Source organism: Nomia melanderi, chromosome 3 (genome assembly GCF_051020985.1).
Source record: "Nomia melanderi isolate GNS246 chromosome 3, iyNomMela1, whole genome shotgun sequence".
Taxonomy (NCBI): domain Eukaryota; kingdom Metazoa; phylum Arthropoda; class Insecta; order Hymenoptera; family Halictidae; genus Nomia; species Nomia melanderi.
This window is the reverse complement of record NC_135001.1, coordinates 13,470,855-13,488,577: the sequence shown is the minus strand read 5'-3', so window position 1 is coordinate 13,488,577 and position 17,723 is coordinate 13,470,855. Positions and strand designations below refer to the sequence as shown.

Below are 17,723 nucleotides of genomic sequence, written 5' to 3'. Positions count from 1 at the left end.
AGAAAACTGAAACTTGTCATTTTCACTGGCACGGTAGTTTTAGTGTTAATAGCGAAATAAGAAGCGGTGACGTGGCCTAGGAAATATGTCACGGTATGTAGGTTTAGACGAGATACATAACAATCGAAAAATATCTGATGTTCGTCACTTACAGTTGTCACTTTCTCGTAATGAAGGCCGTCAGGTTGCGACGTATTCTTCGTGACAACCCACATCGGCAAGTTCGCTGTCAACAACCCTTCCGTGAGCTTCAGCGACAGACCGATGTCCTTTCCGAAGGCCTTCAGGTGTATCTCCGGCTTCTCCGTACTTCTCTTGAGTACCGAATGCAACACAGGCACAACTTCGTACGCTGGCACTGAAATTTAAATGCAATGTATTCTCCGTAAGCGTTTCCTCTTCGAAGCATTTTCTTAAAGTTACGGCAATAGATGTAACAAGAGTTTGATATCGTTCCAACATACAAAATGATTCGTAAGTACGCGTCCATGGTTTGGAGGGTAAATCTATGTACAAGATAGGAATTGAAAAAGTTCCGAAAATAACTGTTTGAAACTGTTATATGTACCCTTGATTATGAAAGTGGTCAAAGTCAAGAATCCAAAAGAAAAAATAAGTTTACCAATTATTTCGCATTGCATTCTCTTACATTCCCGTAATCTGAAATAATCTCTCCGAATTTAGAAAAAATTAAATTATTAGATAGTGTTGATTGCTGTGTCGTTGAACTGAATTCAGTTCAATTTAATTTTGACAGCGGACTGTTAGTTGCTGTACGGTTTTCTTTTGTTCTCTTTTACATAATGTAAATTTGAGTTTAAATTTTCGCGCCAACCATCGAATTCAATTATTGTTTATTGTTGCAAGTTATTTTTTAGACATTCTTTTAATTTTGTAAATGGCACATTTGATCATTTTCAACGTATCAGATTTGTATTTCTCTTCTAATTTTAATTAGTACAGATTTATAATTGCTAATAACTTGAAAATGAAATCGAAACTGCAGTCTATTATTTTTGATTGTCGTGTCGTATCATTGTACCACTTCCTAATTTTCTCTTATCTGTCAAATACTCTATGTATGCATAGTTCGCCACATGAATGTGCAATTTTAAAATAACGGCTTCTTTCTCAGTGAACACGCTGGCAAGAAAAAGCTGGCCACGCTTCCTGTTACATACTTATGTTACGTATGTTACGCCATTCAGTTTAACCATGGAACGTTCAAGTGATGGAGAATATAGTCTTGCTAGTAAAAATTTTTATGAAAATAATGAATATTTTGAGTTCGTTGGACATTAATTTCATGGATATTTTTTCATTCAGAGCAATATCTGTACGTGATTGGAGGTTGTTAGCGCAATGTTAGAATTTAAACACAAATAGTCCATTATACTTTATGAAATGATCTATTGTTCAATAATAAAAGTTAATCTTTCGTTAAGCTATTAAACTACCAATGAAATGTGATATATTGAAAGTGGATTACAAAACCTTGACTTGAGGAAATATATTTAACAGGAAACATTAAATTATTTGTATAAATTGGTAAAAACTGGCTTTAGGTTTTTATAGTACTTTTCTCTGTACAACTTTTATCATTACTAAGCTCAGCTGATATTTCATATCGACGATGTCTAATGCCTAAGATCGCGTTTAACAACATTATTTGTCGTCGTAAACAAAGTTGTCCTCCAAATATAATAGTCTCGTTGAACGGGCATACCTTGTAACGCAGGATAATTATTCCATGAGAATTCCATGCTTTATTAGCATTTAGAGAGAAAATATAGGTACTCCGCATAATATTGTTTAGATAATTCTATGTTGCTTGTAGTGTGAACTTTGTTCTTTAACAATATAACCTCTGGCGGAACCTCCAGGTACCATTTTTTAGATATTATTGTATAACGTAATCATTTAAAAATTTAACATTTTTCAAATGTTATCGATATTAGTTTTTCATGTCGTTAAAAGCAGAATTCTATTTTCTTCTAGCAAGAACGAAAATGTTGAGAAACAAGAAACTATGATCGTAGTTACTCATCAATGTATAAAATGGAAAACACAATTTCTGCAGAACATGAATGCAAATGTTATTGTTTTCACATTAAACTTGTGAAAATCCACGTATAAGATTGAATGAATGTAAATCAATTTTACACCTTGATACAAGATAATTGTTAGCCGCGAGAAACTAATTTTGTTTACAGTAATTACCAGACTCGTGTCCCGTGTGAAACACCGATAACATCTCTTCCCTTGTCATGTGTTCGTGGATCTGCAACAAACAAGAAATTCATCGTAAGCTCTTCCATTGAAAAGAGAAAACTGTTCTTGTGTATATACGAGGTTTTTTGTAAATATAGAAAGTTGAGCTTTATATGATAGAAAGTTAATCGACGTTTCAGTGAAACCTTTCAAAACCTGCGTAACTTTCATACATATAGAATTTATAGTCACTTCTTTAAATTTAAATTTTACTTTTCCTTGTTACTAAATTCCTGTCTTTTATAGCGCCGTTAACTTATCAACGTTGTATTAAATTATTAATTGATTATGATATATATGATTTTATTGCGATTATTTTGTGGTTCTGGTCAATTATCTGATACTAGTTGAAATTTGTAATAATGTAATTCCTTTATTTATTTATTTTTTGTAGAATCTTTTCATTATTTTTGTAATTTCCATTTATAAGAACAAACTTTAACCAAAAAATGAGATTTTCTTTATGTATACGTGCTGCCTATATCTACAATAGGTAAGAAAAAGATATAATATGACGTAACTGTGTAAACGATCCAGAATTACAAACCAAAAAATAGCTTACACTATATGTATTTGCATTGTGCATTCTTATTATGCACTACGACTATGCATAAATGAATTGTAATAAGATACTATTCATAAATATTTATGAAATACTCATTCATAGATGTGTTTAATAGAGTATTTATAGGCTGAGCTTTGACATAACAATAAACGGGTTTAAACATGCTTCTGTGCGTTACACGATAAAGATTTTTTTAATAATAGTTTCTCTTCGAATGTTTCATCCATACTTCTCCAATTTTGTCTATCAAAATCAGAAGAAAACTTTATGTTATCACTAAACAGAAATTCTTATTCAAAATATAAATTCTAACAAAATGTAGGTGGCAAAAGCAATAAATAATAATAACGTACTCGGCTAATACGTAACTATAGCGCAAAAAATATGTCAACCGTTGATCGCCGTTTTACAATCGTAACAGCTCTCATTTTCTGGTAGAATAATTTTCTTATTATCGACCATTATGTAATTTTCCAAATTTCGCTCCCCTGCTATTATTTAGTGCCACTAATCACGCTTTCTTCGCGTTATTAAGATATTTCTTTTCCTTTTTTTTGGTAAGTATTGTTCCTGGCCAAGAGCGTTGTGTCGAAACATCTAGGAAAAAAAGTAATTGCGGTCGTACCGTGGGAACAATAACGCGTAATAATGCCACGAACGAAGGAAAATACGGTTCCATGTTTTACGATGGTGATTTATAATCTTTTGCAGATCACTGCGCATCGATTATTTCACTCGTTCCACAACTCGATTCCACATTTGTCAGATATATTAATAATATATCTAACATTGAATTGTCTCGTAAATCTGTGGCTTTTTTCTCGGAAGAAAATTCTTTCACTGCTGAGTTCATGCTAAGTGTTATGTAACATTCAATACCTGTTTCATTCTTGTACAAGATAAGAATGCAAGATTTCTAATTTGAAATGTAAATTTAGAATCTTTCAAATGGGAGTTTCTATATTTGAAGAAATTTTAAACTATTAAACTTTTTTACACGCTTTACACTTTTTTTAACAAATATTAAAACTTCGATTGAACTCGGATAGTAAATATTTTTTTATAGTCGACAGAAGAAAGGTAATATTTAGTGTGAACACAAACGAACTGAATGACATTTAAAATTAATAAGTTTGAATTGAAAATTAGACAGGGGTTGAACTGTTACTTGTAACATTTTTAATGATTTCAAAGTTCATAAATATTTTGGAATATATGGTGACGTACACAGATGGCACTGTGAAATTGTGATTTCAAGTTATGTGCATAATTTACATGTTACTGATTTCGTATTAACATCTAACCAATCTAAATTCGGTTTATTTTTAGGAGCGATTGAAAACCGACACACAACCATCATTGAACCGATATAGACGCAATACAGAAGCTTTCTAATAAGAAACTAAAATAGAATCGTAACCAATACCTATATAGGTCAAAACCTTTATGGCTCATTATTAGCATATTGAAATATTTACAAGTACAATAAATAGTACAATAAATATTTAATAGTATTAGCATCAAGTAGTAACATGATTTTAATTTTTTCAGGAGTTAGACATTGCAGTTATTTTCAGTCGCTACTGTCTATATTATCAGAAAACTGTAAAGAACTATATTATCAGAAAATTTTTTTTGTTGAATAATTTACCAAAATATATAAAATCTTTTTAATATTACAAATATTTCCTTTTGAAACTTTATTAACCCCGTTCTGCAACAAAAATCGTTCATCAATAAATATATAATAATATATAATAATATATAATAATATATAATAATATATGATAATATATACTAATGTATAATAATATATCATACATATTGATTAATATTTACATACACCTATACAACATATTCCAAATTTCAAGAGGAAAAGGTTTAGCAATAGGAACATTCAGAAAATCACTATTTCATAACAAGTTGAAATAGCAGTACTTCTTTCCAAATTAATAACAGTTGCCAACGTCAATCCATCACGGTTGAGTTCAGGTTACAATAGAGCTAAGTACTTGCATTTTATTACAGGTTTCTTTGTTACTATGAAGTGCATGGCTAATTGGCAGTCATTGTGGGGACATTGATCAGCAGCTGTCGAAGCGCGTATACCCGCAAGTTCTAGTCGCATGTTTGGCTCTTACACGGTCTCCACAATAGATACATGTGTATTTAAAGTTTTCCAATCGCGGCCCAAGGTCTGCTTCTACCATTTAAGAGCACCTAGTCACGTACCGTGTCACAGAAATCGAGTTGCAATTAACTATCATGCTGCCTTAGACTCCTAAGGTCGATCACTTTCACTCATTACGTTAGGAAATTCGATCGTGCCTAGTGGTGCTGTTTCCTTGCTGTCCTATTAGTTCTATTTGTCGCCTAGAATACACAAAATGCATGAACAGCATAGGCCATACTATTTTTAGTCGATTAATCGAGAGGAATCGTCGTAGAAAAATCAGTTGAATTTTCTTAATGTGATTTCTCTCGATATGAAAACACTGATTAGTAATGCATCTTAGTTATCATCGGTGAACTGCCAATCTTTATGTATTTATGTCGAGTGTTGCCCAATAAGACGCAAAAATATAAAAATTCTACCAAGTTTAATGCTGATTTAATGCACTTCTTTGCCCAACGTAATCGTATGCTGGGGCAATAAACTTTTCTTTAATTCCTGTTTCAATTAACTGATCCTTAAAAATGCAGGCCTGTGTAAAGATTAGTTAACGCAATCTAGTTATTAGCAGGTGAGAGTTTTTGGCGTATATTATAATATGAGAATAATAAAATGCTACCATAAGTTTATCGTGGAAGATAAACAGCATGTTCGTGTGCATTTCCCGTATGAATAATTAAGTTTGCAAATAGTTATTTGGCTTCTATAACAAGATCATCTGGTTCTATGATCTTCATTTCTTAATTGTATTTTAAAACGTCTTAATTAGCTTTCACGGCATAGTTGTATTGTTATTGTCAAGTAAATACTTGTCACGTTTATAATAGTGACCTTAGCAAATATTTTGCCTGTTCCGAACTGTACGACGTCTAGGTACATGACGTCATAATTTTCCGAATAATTGTGTGTACTTCGATTTAACATTGAATTCCAGGAAGTACGCGAAAACAGAATCCTCTCGCGGTTTTCATTCGTAAACATAACTGCGAAGGAGGCCGTTTACTTAATCCTATTGACTACGCGTCCTTGACAAAAGTCGCGGCCGTAGACCGATTATTAAATTCGTGGAACTGATCGACGAGGGGTGGCAGTTAACGCGAAAATATTTTGTTCTCTACGCACTAGTCGATGGAACTTATATACCTTTATGATTTATTTAACTCTTTTTGAAGTTTTAATATAACAGAAACTGAATTTAACCCTTTGCACTCGGAGGTTTTTTTCTAGAAATATTTTAACATTTTCTGATGAGATAAAGACGATATTTTGTGAAACTAACTCGACGTGAACGAAGGAAGCAGATAACAAAGACGTGCCGAAATTGAGCCATCATCACAGTCGGACCGAGCGTGGCGAGTGGACGTCTCCCCATGCCCCTCTTCACTTTTGAGCTACAGACCGGTTGGGTTCACGTCAGTAACGCATTGTACTTACTAGATTCCGAGTGTAGTGATTGATTTTCGAGTCACTAATCAATATAGATATAATAAACATTTACAGAACAGAAGCCCTCCAGAGATATAATCGATACATATTAATCAATTACTGTTAATTAATCACATTAATCACTCAACGCTTTATTGACAACGAAGCTTTACAATTAAGGAAACGAGAACCATTAATTTCTAATGATTTCAACTTAGAATTAAAGATCGAATGATTAATAGACTCAAAAGCCTTACCGATATTAGTATACACCGAATCAACTATTAATCCTTTCCCAATTACGTTTGACGTGTGCACTGAACCAATTATTTCATAGTTTTTGTTGTTTTTTCGAGATCGAATCTTATTTCAACCGTTATTGCTTCAAAACTAATTTAACTTCTGGCGAATTTCCCTTATTAACGTCAACTGACAACATAACATTCGCCGTGGTCACTGTGCATGTCATTGAATTATCTTATAATTTTACTGATAAAATCTCGAGACTTTCTCCTCGCTATAGATACCGTATCGTTTCGAACACTTCGGTCTAGCATAAATATATCGTTTGTTAAAAGCTACGAACGTAAGCGTTTGAATACTTTCATGAGCTGCCGTAGCTAAAAACCGGATTAGGACGAAACTCCATTCTACCACTTTGCTTTCCTAATTATATGCGTACTACGATCGCGGGGCATGTTTTCTTTCTTGAATGGTAAAAGCAGCTGCTGTACCTATTAGGAGCCCGCCCCGTTTGTTATGTTCGATTACTAGGTAAACGCGTGCGTTTGGCTTTCGATGTGTCTTATTATCGCAGAAGGTGTTTTCGAAAGGCATGTAGCGAGTACATTTAATGACCGTAAAATGTTGGGTCGAACGTAATCGTGCGACTATTGTTAATACGTCGACTGCTACGAGAATTTCGAGCGATTTCTATAGTACACCCCCATCTCCATTTACGTGGCACTCCTTTCACACGAATTACTTATTTACGCGGTAAATTGTAACACTACTTACTGTGCAGTTCTCGTGTCCTGAGTCAATTCTAACAGCTAAAAGGTCACAGGGACAAGAGGACTCTCTCATTCAGGATGCTCGAGTCAATTAGCTATAGAATAAGTTGATCTTAGTGATTGAGCCGCGTGATGAAGAAGCAGACAGAACAGAATGCGACGGTCTGTCAAAAATAAATTGTTTAATAAGAATTAAATTTATGTAAAATAAAATTTTAATAAAAGAAGCAATCACCAATCTGAATTACAGACACAAACACAAACGTACATTTGGATGACTTGATAAAACACATAAAGAAAAGAATATTGACGAACTGGCAAATAGAGTGGCACAACACAGTCTTCAGACACAGCAGAAACTCTTCAGACAATTACTTCCGCATATTCAAATATCTAAATAAATTATTCACGGTAGAACAGGTAGCACAGAGAATTATAGTGAAACATTTACTTCTCCATTGCATCAAACACAAAAATCCTCGCAGCAAACACAACGTCAACTCACTACTAACAGAACACCTCAACAAAGGCAAACTAGGAAATCTCATAAAATTTATAAAAGGACCACACCTAATGAAGAAAATAGTATAATAGAAACGATAGTCGCTAATAACCACAGCAGTTGATGCGATTTTAAACCTGATTTAAAAAAAAGAAATGTCTATGAAACATTCATCATGTGATTGGAACTAATCAATATACAGCCAACCCACGGATAACAGGATTAATTGATTCCGTGTTATTCAAAACCGTGTTATACGAGGCTTATAAGTAGAAATCATAGAAATCTAATGATTTCATTCCGTGTTATGGAAAATCCTGTTGTTAGACGTTATAGATCTTTACATAAAAAAACCATGCAATTGAAATACAATATTATACAATTAATAATCCAGTCGTTGCAATTTTTGATCGTGTTATTCGAGATTTTGTGTAACTCAAACACCATGTTATTTGAGGATTGCTAGTACACCTTTTCAAAAATTAATTCTCTGATTTTCTGATTTCGAATGCACTGATTTAACATTGAAAGTGTACTAAAACATGGAGTTAAACTACAGATTAAATAGTCTTACAATTTTGGAAGTTCAAGCTACGTTTTAGCATAATTTATAAAAGAATTTCATTTTTATATAAACTACACAGAATATGACCGTGTTGATATATTTAATGTTATTTGCTTGATTTCTTGTATCTTTTAATTATATTAATTTGTATTGCTCCCTTACTTTTTCCATGTTTTCTTGCGAAAGTCCTGTTCTGTTCTTGCTTAATACGTTTCTTTAAAATTCTGTAGCAGTATTTATTTGTCGATTACCGGTTTAAACTATTCAGGAGAATTCTCGTCGGCACTTTACGATATTCCTGTCAGAGGTGGTAAATAGCAAGCCAAGCAATTACACGTAGATCTTAGGAGATACAGAATTTTTTCGCGCTGGTTACCTTATGAGTAAATATGTTATTCTGTTGGAATATAAAACGCTTTTTAAGATTAAACTGAATCGTTTTGTTCATGACCAGAATTTTATAGAGCATTCTGTTTAGAACTCCGTGGAGTTGAAAGAATCAGTCTTTTGTGATTAAATAATATTAATAATTAACCAACATAATTATTTGATTAATTCAGTTAATACAATTATTACGGATAATTATTATTAGGTACATTATTAGTATTGTTATTGATATTGGGTATATTAGATGTATTATATATATTAGGTATATTATATTATATTGTATTATATTATTAGGTATATAATATAATTTGATTTAGTAAAACTTTCATCATTTAAAATAAAAAAATCATGTTTTGATTCTTTCTAGACTAACTATCATTATTCTCTAAACTAAAAAAGTTACCTATGACTGTCTATTACTGTCTTCAAGCTGCAAGAAACAGTAGACAAAAAAGCAATCATTATTTAAGGTAAGGCGGAGTGAGATGGCCCATTTTAGAAAAAAACTGTTACATTATATTTTGGATCCAAGTTTTTACCCGTGAGGCGTTTAACGTATCGAATTCCACCAGAAGATACTCGATTAAACTTAGATTCGTCGAAAAATAAAATTTTTCTCTAATCTTGACTCGTCCAGTGATGGTGTGCTTTAGCGAAAGCAATTCGGAGCTTTCGATTCTGATTACTGATTACTGGTTTCTTTATTTAGAAATCTGTGAAAATGTTGCTTTCTGTCCAGGATTATTCGTTAATTAATACACTTGCGTAAACTAACGAACTGTTGATCATGTTGATTACAACTGAAACGAAGAACTTGGCTGATTGCCAGCAAAAACACGGTCTCCGATTACAGCATTCGACGTATCATTAATCGCAATTCCGCCTTTTTTCCCACGTTACACGCATAACGATTAATGCCCATACCGTTTGCATGCAAACGCACTCGCTCCTATTTGTCAGTACCGGCCACTACTGGCCAACAGTTTTCACTGAAATTACTCGATTAAAGTGAATTTTAATGCACGGCTATCCGTGGTTTTTACGCAATAAATTCGGGACAGACGATAGTGATCTTGTAACGACTGTAATCACTAAAATTTATGTTTTATTTCAAACCGCTGTAATTGTTATTATTAACAACGTATCCGAAATAACTGAAACAATTTACTGTTTAAACGAATTCTAATAAACTGAAGGTACATAAACTTCAATAATAAAATAAAAGTGATTCGTTATTTTAAGTTACAATTTTGTTGTAAGTTGTGACAGTGAAAGTGCACAGGTCAACATTTATGTAATATTTAGCAATGCATTACTGGCGTAAGTATTCTGAAAGATTCAATTTTATTCACTTTTATATTATATAAAATTTTGTTATCTTTTATATCGCATTCATGTTTTATTTCTGACCCTGAGACATGAAAGTCAACCACTTATTGACCATCGAGCCACAGCAATTATTGTTGGAGCAATATCATGCTCTTGAACGGTATCTAAAACACCAAGCGCCTGTAATAAGAGTTCAATGCACGATTTATTCCTTTCTCTTCCCACGTTACTTTTCAGGTGACGTTTATTGCAACCACTAATGCCATTGTTGTGCTACACGATTCTTTCACCATTCTTCGATTTGTTTTGTTTTAAAAAAAGTATGCAAGCATATAGCGATAATCGTAGAGGAAATAGAATTTTATAAATAATACTTTTTATAGAATGCCGGTTCCGCTTGCAAATCTTATTTCATTATATTCACTTATGTTCCCTTAATGACATTGAGTACATACCTATATAACGGTTAAACCCTTTGCACTCCAGTGGTACATTTCAGTCGCCATTTGAGTTGACCCACGAAAATTATAAAATTGAGAATTCAAACATTTTTATATAATGTATCAACACATGGAATATTGAAATAAAGTAATTATTTGTCTTATTTTATGCAAAATATTTCTTTATGTTAATTGTAAGAAATATCATTGATATTTTATCGGAAAATAATGAATATTTGTCGGAAAAGATATTCTCGAGTGCAAATGGTTAATTTATCATTCTTGTAGCTTTTCGTTTAGTTAAATGGAATTATACGCTTTTGTATTCGTGATATGTAGATGTTCCTCTTTCGTATAGACGATAAAAAAGTAAAGTGGTTTATCAAAAGTGAAAATAATGTAGGTAAATGAATACAAGCGACATAATGACTTTCACAATTGGTACACCTTGTTAATTAATGTGCATGAATAACTTTCTTTGGTGCTGTTTTTTATATAAAATAAATTCAAGGAACGATTTATATTTTATTATTAACAAATGCAATATACAAATGGTTAGGTTGGAAAATTATTAGATATAATTTGATGATAGATTGAATTGTTCCTATATAATAGAATAGAATTTATAATAAAGAAATAAGTGTTAATTATAATAAATTTTATTGGAAAATGTTATGCATTTATTGTACGTATCATGGTTCTTTTGTTGAAGAATATTAATTTTAAATTTCGCGAGTTAAGTATGTACAGTACTATTATTCAATTTTTGAGTATACATAAATTAGAAAGTGTATACTAAAGACCGCAAATAAACGAAATTTACTCGTCTGAAGCAGTTGATGTCGAATTACGTTGACAGGCTAGCAACGGACTTTGTGTTTTCAAAGGAAGTGATAGAAGAATACAAACGCCGTGTGTGTTATATATCAACCAATTAACATTTTGAGAAAATCAATCTTTCTTTTCGTTTTCGTTCATTCACTCACTGTCTATTTATAAGCTGAAAACAGATAGGCCATACTACAACGAAATATTAATTAATGAAATTTAACTGAAACATATTGTTCTACTACAATATTCTATTATTATAAAATATAAAAATTATTATAAGGAAAGAAAGAAATAACAGTAGGTTATCAATTGTTTCCACACAATACCACAGCTCGCGAAGCGAGAAAATCAGTAGCTTCACAACGAAAAAAAGCTTTCGTGATACCCTATATAATTACCGCATTAGTTATAATAAATCATAGACTCTATGATACTCGAAACACGAATTCTCGACTTCGCTAATAATGAAACTAACGTTACTAACGGAAACCGAAGTTTACGCCCCGTGAATTTACTTCATAATAAGTAGCGAATTAACAATTAGTGTCGTCTCATGCCGCGACTGCCCTGTAATTTCGAGGCAACGGCACGAACGGCCACGGTATTACGCAGGTCTCTTTGTTTTAAGGAAGTGCTTGCACGGAATAACAGTGTCCTTGGTGGTCTCGATGGTACTTGACGTGATCTTACCTTGTGGCATCGTACAACAGGTAGAACGGCCATGCACAGAAGGACAAGGGCACGAATCATTTTGCATAAAAATATTCCTGATGGGCTGCGTCACATCGCTGAAACAAAAAAAAACGGAATTTATTAATATATGGAACCGTCAAACTGGACGATGCGACGCACAGTGGTGCCTTTTGACAAAAATATGGCCAAAATTCATCATTTTAAAGGACTTTCGTCAAAGTTGATACACTTGTGCTCTTGGAGTTGCTAAATCTGAATATTTTACCAAAAATATAAAATTCAAAACTTTTAAGTAAATTTTTGTAAAAATTCATTGTTTTTTTAACTTCTGACCAAAATTATGCAAAAAGACACTAAATTTACACAAAGAAACACTGGCTTTCAATTTTTTCTTTCGTTAGAACAAGGTTCCAGGTTTCACATATACCAAGCAGATTGTGTCACTGTTTAGAAAAGTGGAAATGACAACTGATTATATACGACACAATGTAATTTTATATTATTACGTTTATGGTATTCTTAATTTTCTGTGATTAGAGCTCACTTTGCAGGCGTAAAACGGAAATTCTAACCTACGTTTCGCGACGAAACGATATTAAAACTCACTTCTATGTTTTCACAATATCTACGAAATAAATTGATTCATATTTTATGTTTAGAGAAATATTTTATTTAATTCAATACATTTATATTAAAAAAATGGACTGCATAATATTTAGCGGAAATTTAATAATATTATTTTACATAATAGCTTAAAATACATTATCAATTATTAATTTTTCAACAACTATTAAAAAATGATCTTTTACTAAGTTGTTGTTCAATGCCAAAATAAAAAGAAAAGTATTAAAACTAACCTGTACGATGTTCCTACGCATGTTTAAAGCCAGAATTTACGGTATCAAAGCGACGAAAGCGTATCAGATACGAATAGACAGCCTAGAACACGCGATGACCCGGAATGTAAGCCATATTGCATCGAATTAACGTCGATGTTGCTCATCAAAACGGAAACTTTTATCCATGACATCGTAAGAACCGCGATACAAAAAAGCTGCCAGAATGGAAGAAGAAAAGTCTATAACTAAAAGAAACGATCTATAACATATAGCATGTGACTATGTAGTTCAATATGCTTTATATAACCTGAAGTTGCAGATATCTGAATAAATCTTTAGAATTTCTTCAAAGAATTGAGAAATTGTTTAAGTATTCAGTAATTGCATAACAATTATTACATAATACATGCAATAATAATTATAGATTATATGAGAAGTATTTAAAGTTTGAGTTAATTTTTTGTTAAATTATCTAAGTATTGAAGAAGAGATTGAAAGCTGTTGAAGGTAATACAATTTTGGACTATTAATTGCAATAGATTGCAAACGTATATAAAAATATCATTTTTTAGTTTAATTCATTTAATCCCAAAAGTTTCTCTTCGGTATTATAGAATAGGAAACATTATTTAATTTTCTTATATCGCAATTTGCATAATAGCCATTAATACAGACGCAGATATTGAAATTATAAAGTATATATGACTACACCAATTATCTACCTGTTATAACGAGGTAGTACTTATGTAGTTGAATTCATGGTATAAAATTGCTTCCTGAATCAACGGTATCATGTATCATAATAAATGCAGATTTTAATAGTTTATTAATAAAGGAAAATTATTTCCCTATGGCTAGCTCCGTTGCTAAGGTATCCGAATATATTACTACGTTAAATTTACTGTACGCTTTTTGGTAAATCATTACAATTAACACTATTCCACGTTTCAAAACGAAGTCTGCTAATATTTTGCGTGTCTCATTTTATATATGTGGGTTTCTTTAACATTAGGTTTACGGCACGCGTCAATTTGACGCACATTAAATTTTATAAACATTATTTGGTAAATGTTTACGTTAGTTTTGATCGATGCAATTGCACGAATATTATCCTAATTGTATATTTTTAAACTTCTCATTTCTAAGATCCAATTGAACAAACATCAACTCTTCTAGGAACAATAGAATATAAACTTAGTGTTAAACATTGAATCCCTGCCCTATGATTTGCTTATCAAGTATGATCAATACAATTACTTTACCATTAATAATTGATAGGAAAAAGAGAAAAATTCTGGACATATTATATAACTATGTTTTCTCTAAAGTATAACTATTGATAACAAAAAAATAATGCTCAATTTGAATTCAAAAGTTGAGTGGTATTTATGCTTGTTAAGTTTTGTTTAAAATCTTCGTCGCGAGGCTCACATGTTATAAGGTAAAGGGTTAAAAGATAAAATAATAATGCAAATTGAAAACAAAATTTTATAAAATTAAAATAAATATAAGATGTACATACACTATTATTTTTCTATATATTTACTGTATATTATAAGTATTATATTAAATGTAAGAAATCCAGAAATTATACATTTTTTATTGATAAACTGTTAAAACTATCACTTATTGTTAGTTACGAAATAACTGTTATTTTATGATTATTGTCTGTTCTGTTCCGAGAACACTGTTATAAAATACTGTCGATTAACTGATTGTGAAACTTCCTTCGCTATCTTTTTGCCTAAATAAGAAAATTTTATTTTCTTGAAAGTAGGAAAGAATTCTGGTTAAACATGAACGTTAATTTCGTTCTGAAGAAGTTAAAGCTGTGATAAACAGACTTCTTGGGAATGTTGTGATAGATTTAAAGTTGAAACCTTGAACTGTTCGGTGAAGTTTTATTATATTTACAAATATGTCAAATGTGCTTTCTCTTTTACATTTGTTCTCTTTGAATTTCTTAAATAATAGTAACGAAAAAAATATTCCAAAGTTTTGTATTTTAACCGTAATTATCTGTTCGAAAGTTCTTACACATATGACTCTTTCAAATTTTTATTAACCAAATATAAAGTAATTGTTCAAGTTGACATTTTAGAATAGGATTAAACGATTCATATATGAAGTTAACACAAAAGTCACAAAATGCAATAAAAAACCATTATTTGTAAAATTTAATAGTTTCATTCGATCCCTGCTTAAAATTGAATATCATAATAACCAGTACAAGCAGTGACATATATAATCGATATAAATATTATTTTGTGCAATAGTTCAATGGCGATTTTGAATTATTTCTGTTATTTTTACCGTGTGCGATGTAGTATTATTATGATGAAACAGAATTCCTTTGCGAATCATTAATAATGGTTGTTTTCCTACGTACACTACGTCAACCGTATTTCTCTGACCCTGCATCCAACGATTACCATTTATTCCGATCATTCCGACATTTTTTACTCAATCAGAAAGAATTCGACGATAAAAATTGTTGGAAATTAGTAGTGATTAAATTTTATAATTCTAGATATTAATAATTGTTTCAATAGGGAAAATGAACTAAAAGATAGAAAACGATTATAGAAAGCAATGATTAATATAATGATAATTTAAAATAAACATAAATATTAACATTTTGCATGTGATATAAACTATACAGTACGTATATATAATACAATACTTTATGTCAATTCTACTTGAAATGTGAACGAAATTATTTTAATTTTAAGAAGTTACGTATATAATCGAGAGATCCTTCAATTGCTTAAAGAAATTTATAGATTTTATTAAAATTGCTGTTATTGGCTAGAAATTTTTATAATAATCACTAAATTGTACTGCATGAAAAACATTGAAAAAATGATAACAATTGCAAACATTTAACCATTCGCAAATAACAGAAGTTCTTTTTGTTTTAAATACAAGTAACATATCCTTGAGTTATATAACAAATGAATCATTTTCCATGAACTACATCCTTAATTACGTTTATCGTTCCACATTTACAAACGAGATCATCACAGTAGAACGTAGATTATTCGAACTAATTGAGACGAGTTTAAATCAATCAGAAATTAAACAGTTTGCAAATGTACGTTCACTACCATTTTTCTGTGGTAAGACAAAATTTGTACTAAACAAACTTTATTTAATTAATACACTCTTTTAACCGAGTAATAATAATACTATAAACTATGTCCGAACGACGAATATTTTAAAACAATGAATTTTAATTTAAACTTTAAAGGATTAATTTAACTTTCATTATGAAAAATATAGGAGTTCAAAAGCATCGTTCATTAAAATTTGTGAAAATTGCTTTTGGTGAAAGTGACTGAATTTATTTTAATCATATAGAACTCCTTTCTTATACTAACTTATATAACATATTTATTATTAAAAAGAAATTTTAAGAGCAATTCAGAAAAAAGATTAAAAAATGCTACTTCTTATTTACATATACATTTAGTTCAGAATTATGGCATGATACTCTTCAGTGTTATATAGTTGCCTTTCTATTGTTGGTTTTGCAATCACCGAAGCTCAACTCTAGATAAGAACATAAAACCAATTGTAATTTTACTGACAGATGGCCTAACTTTACTCTCTTATACAGGAATATAATTTGATTTTGTTCTATCCCACAATCACACCCACTTATTAATTTCCATTTGAGAAGTACGTTTCAAATAGGCACCTACATCGAGACGTGTTTTCTTTACTCGTTATTGCAGTATCCCTATTTTTATACAGTACAGGAAAATTACAGAAGAATATTGTACACTCATAAATAGTTTATACAACGCTCCTTTTATTTGTTAAACTAAATATTGTCAAAGACGTCATTATAAGTGAAATGAATATTTCGACGAAATACGGTTTGTATTTAGTATCTTTTTTACTTAGATATATGGCGATTCAGTGGTGTCATGGAATATATAGGCTATATTGCAAAATTTTTTTCTTTATTAATGTTACTGTGAAATGTAGAATTATTTGGATATACAAACTAGTGAAAAGGAATTAGATTATAATAAGACAAGATGTAAAATTGTATGATTCTTATTCTTTTGTTATTAGTGAATTGAATAAATTTGTTAGTACTTATTTCCTGTATAAAATCCAGAAAATATATAATTCGTATTTGTAATATGAAGTAAAATGAAAATAAGAATACGAATAACAAGATTTTTCATCATGAATATCGAACGACAAATTAAAATTTAAATTAAAGGCGATTGGTTTCTCCTTATGGTAATCTTTCTATAAGATTCATTTTAAATACAGATCAATTAATTCCATAGGTTCTAACACTATTTTTCGAATAAGAATAGTTAACGTTCAATTACTACATTCATCTTTCTAAAATTTCATGCTCTGCGGGAGATAGTCGATACACACTAGTAAAAGGCTAATGAATTCGTATTTTAAGTCTGCCCAATCGTAAAATGTTAAATCGAGAGGAATGTTTTTTTCCATTTAATGGAAGCAAATTTGTGAATCATACAATCTTTACTAGCATTATCATCAAGTTACGAGATTGTAAAATGGTTCGTTCTGGTTGTAGGATGTTTTTAATAACATTATTTAAAATCATTATTTAGATTTATTTTGTAGCGGTATAATAAACGCACATAATACAGTAACATTTAGTTTGTTATGTACATATTATTACGATACATTTTAT

At 30.9% G+C, this 17,723-nt stretch overlaps 1 protein-coding gene across 11 annotated transcripts in view; it reads right to left on the bottom strand.

Moving 5' to 3' along the window:
* sona (sol narae metalloprotease) overlaps positions 1-17,723 on the bottom strand; it is a 115,047-nt gene that overhangs the window by 22,523 nt on the left and 74,801 nt on the right. For 10 of the 11 annotated variants that reach the window (XM_031990336.2, XM_031990340.2, XM_031990330.2 and 7 more), the window contains 3 exons: positions 12,192-12,289; positions 2,221-2,281; positions 153-358 (listed from right to left, as the gene is read on the bottom strand). In XM_031990336.2, the coding sequence (XP_031846196.1) occupies positions 153-358; positions 2,221-2,281; positions 12,192-12,251 (327 nt within the window). In that variant the 5' untranslated portion in view covers positions 12,252-12,289. Of the gene's footprint in view, positions 1-152; positions 359-2,220; positions 2,282-12,191; positions 12,290-13,051; positions 13,249-17,723 lie in introns of all 11 variants that reach the window. The other variant, XM_076366370.1, reaches the window with a different exon arrangement.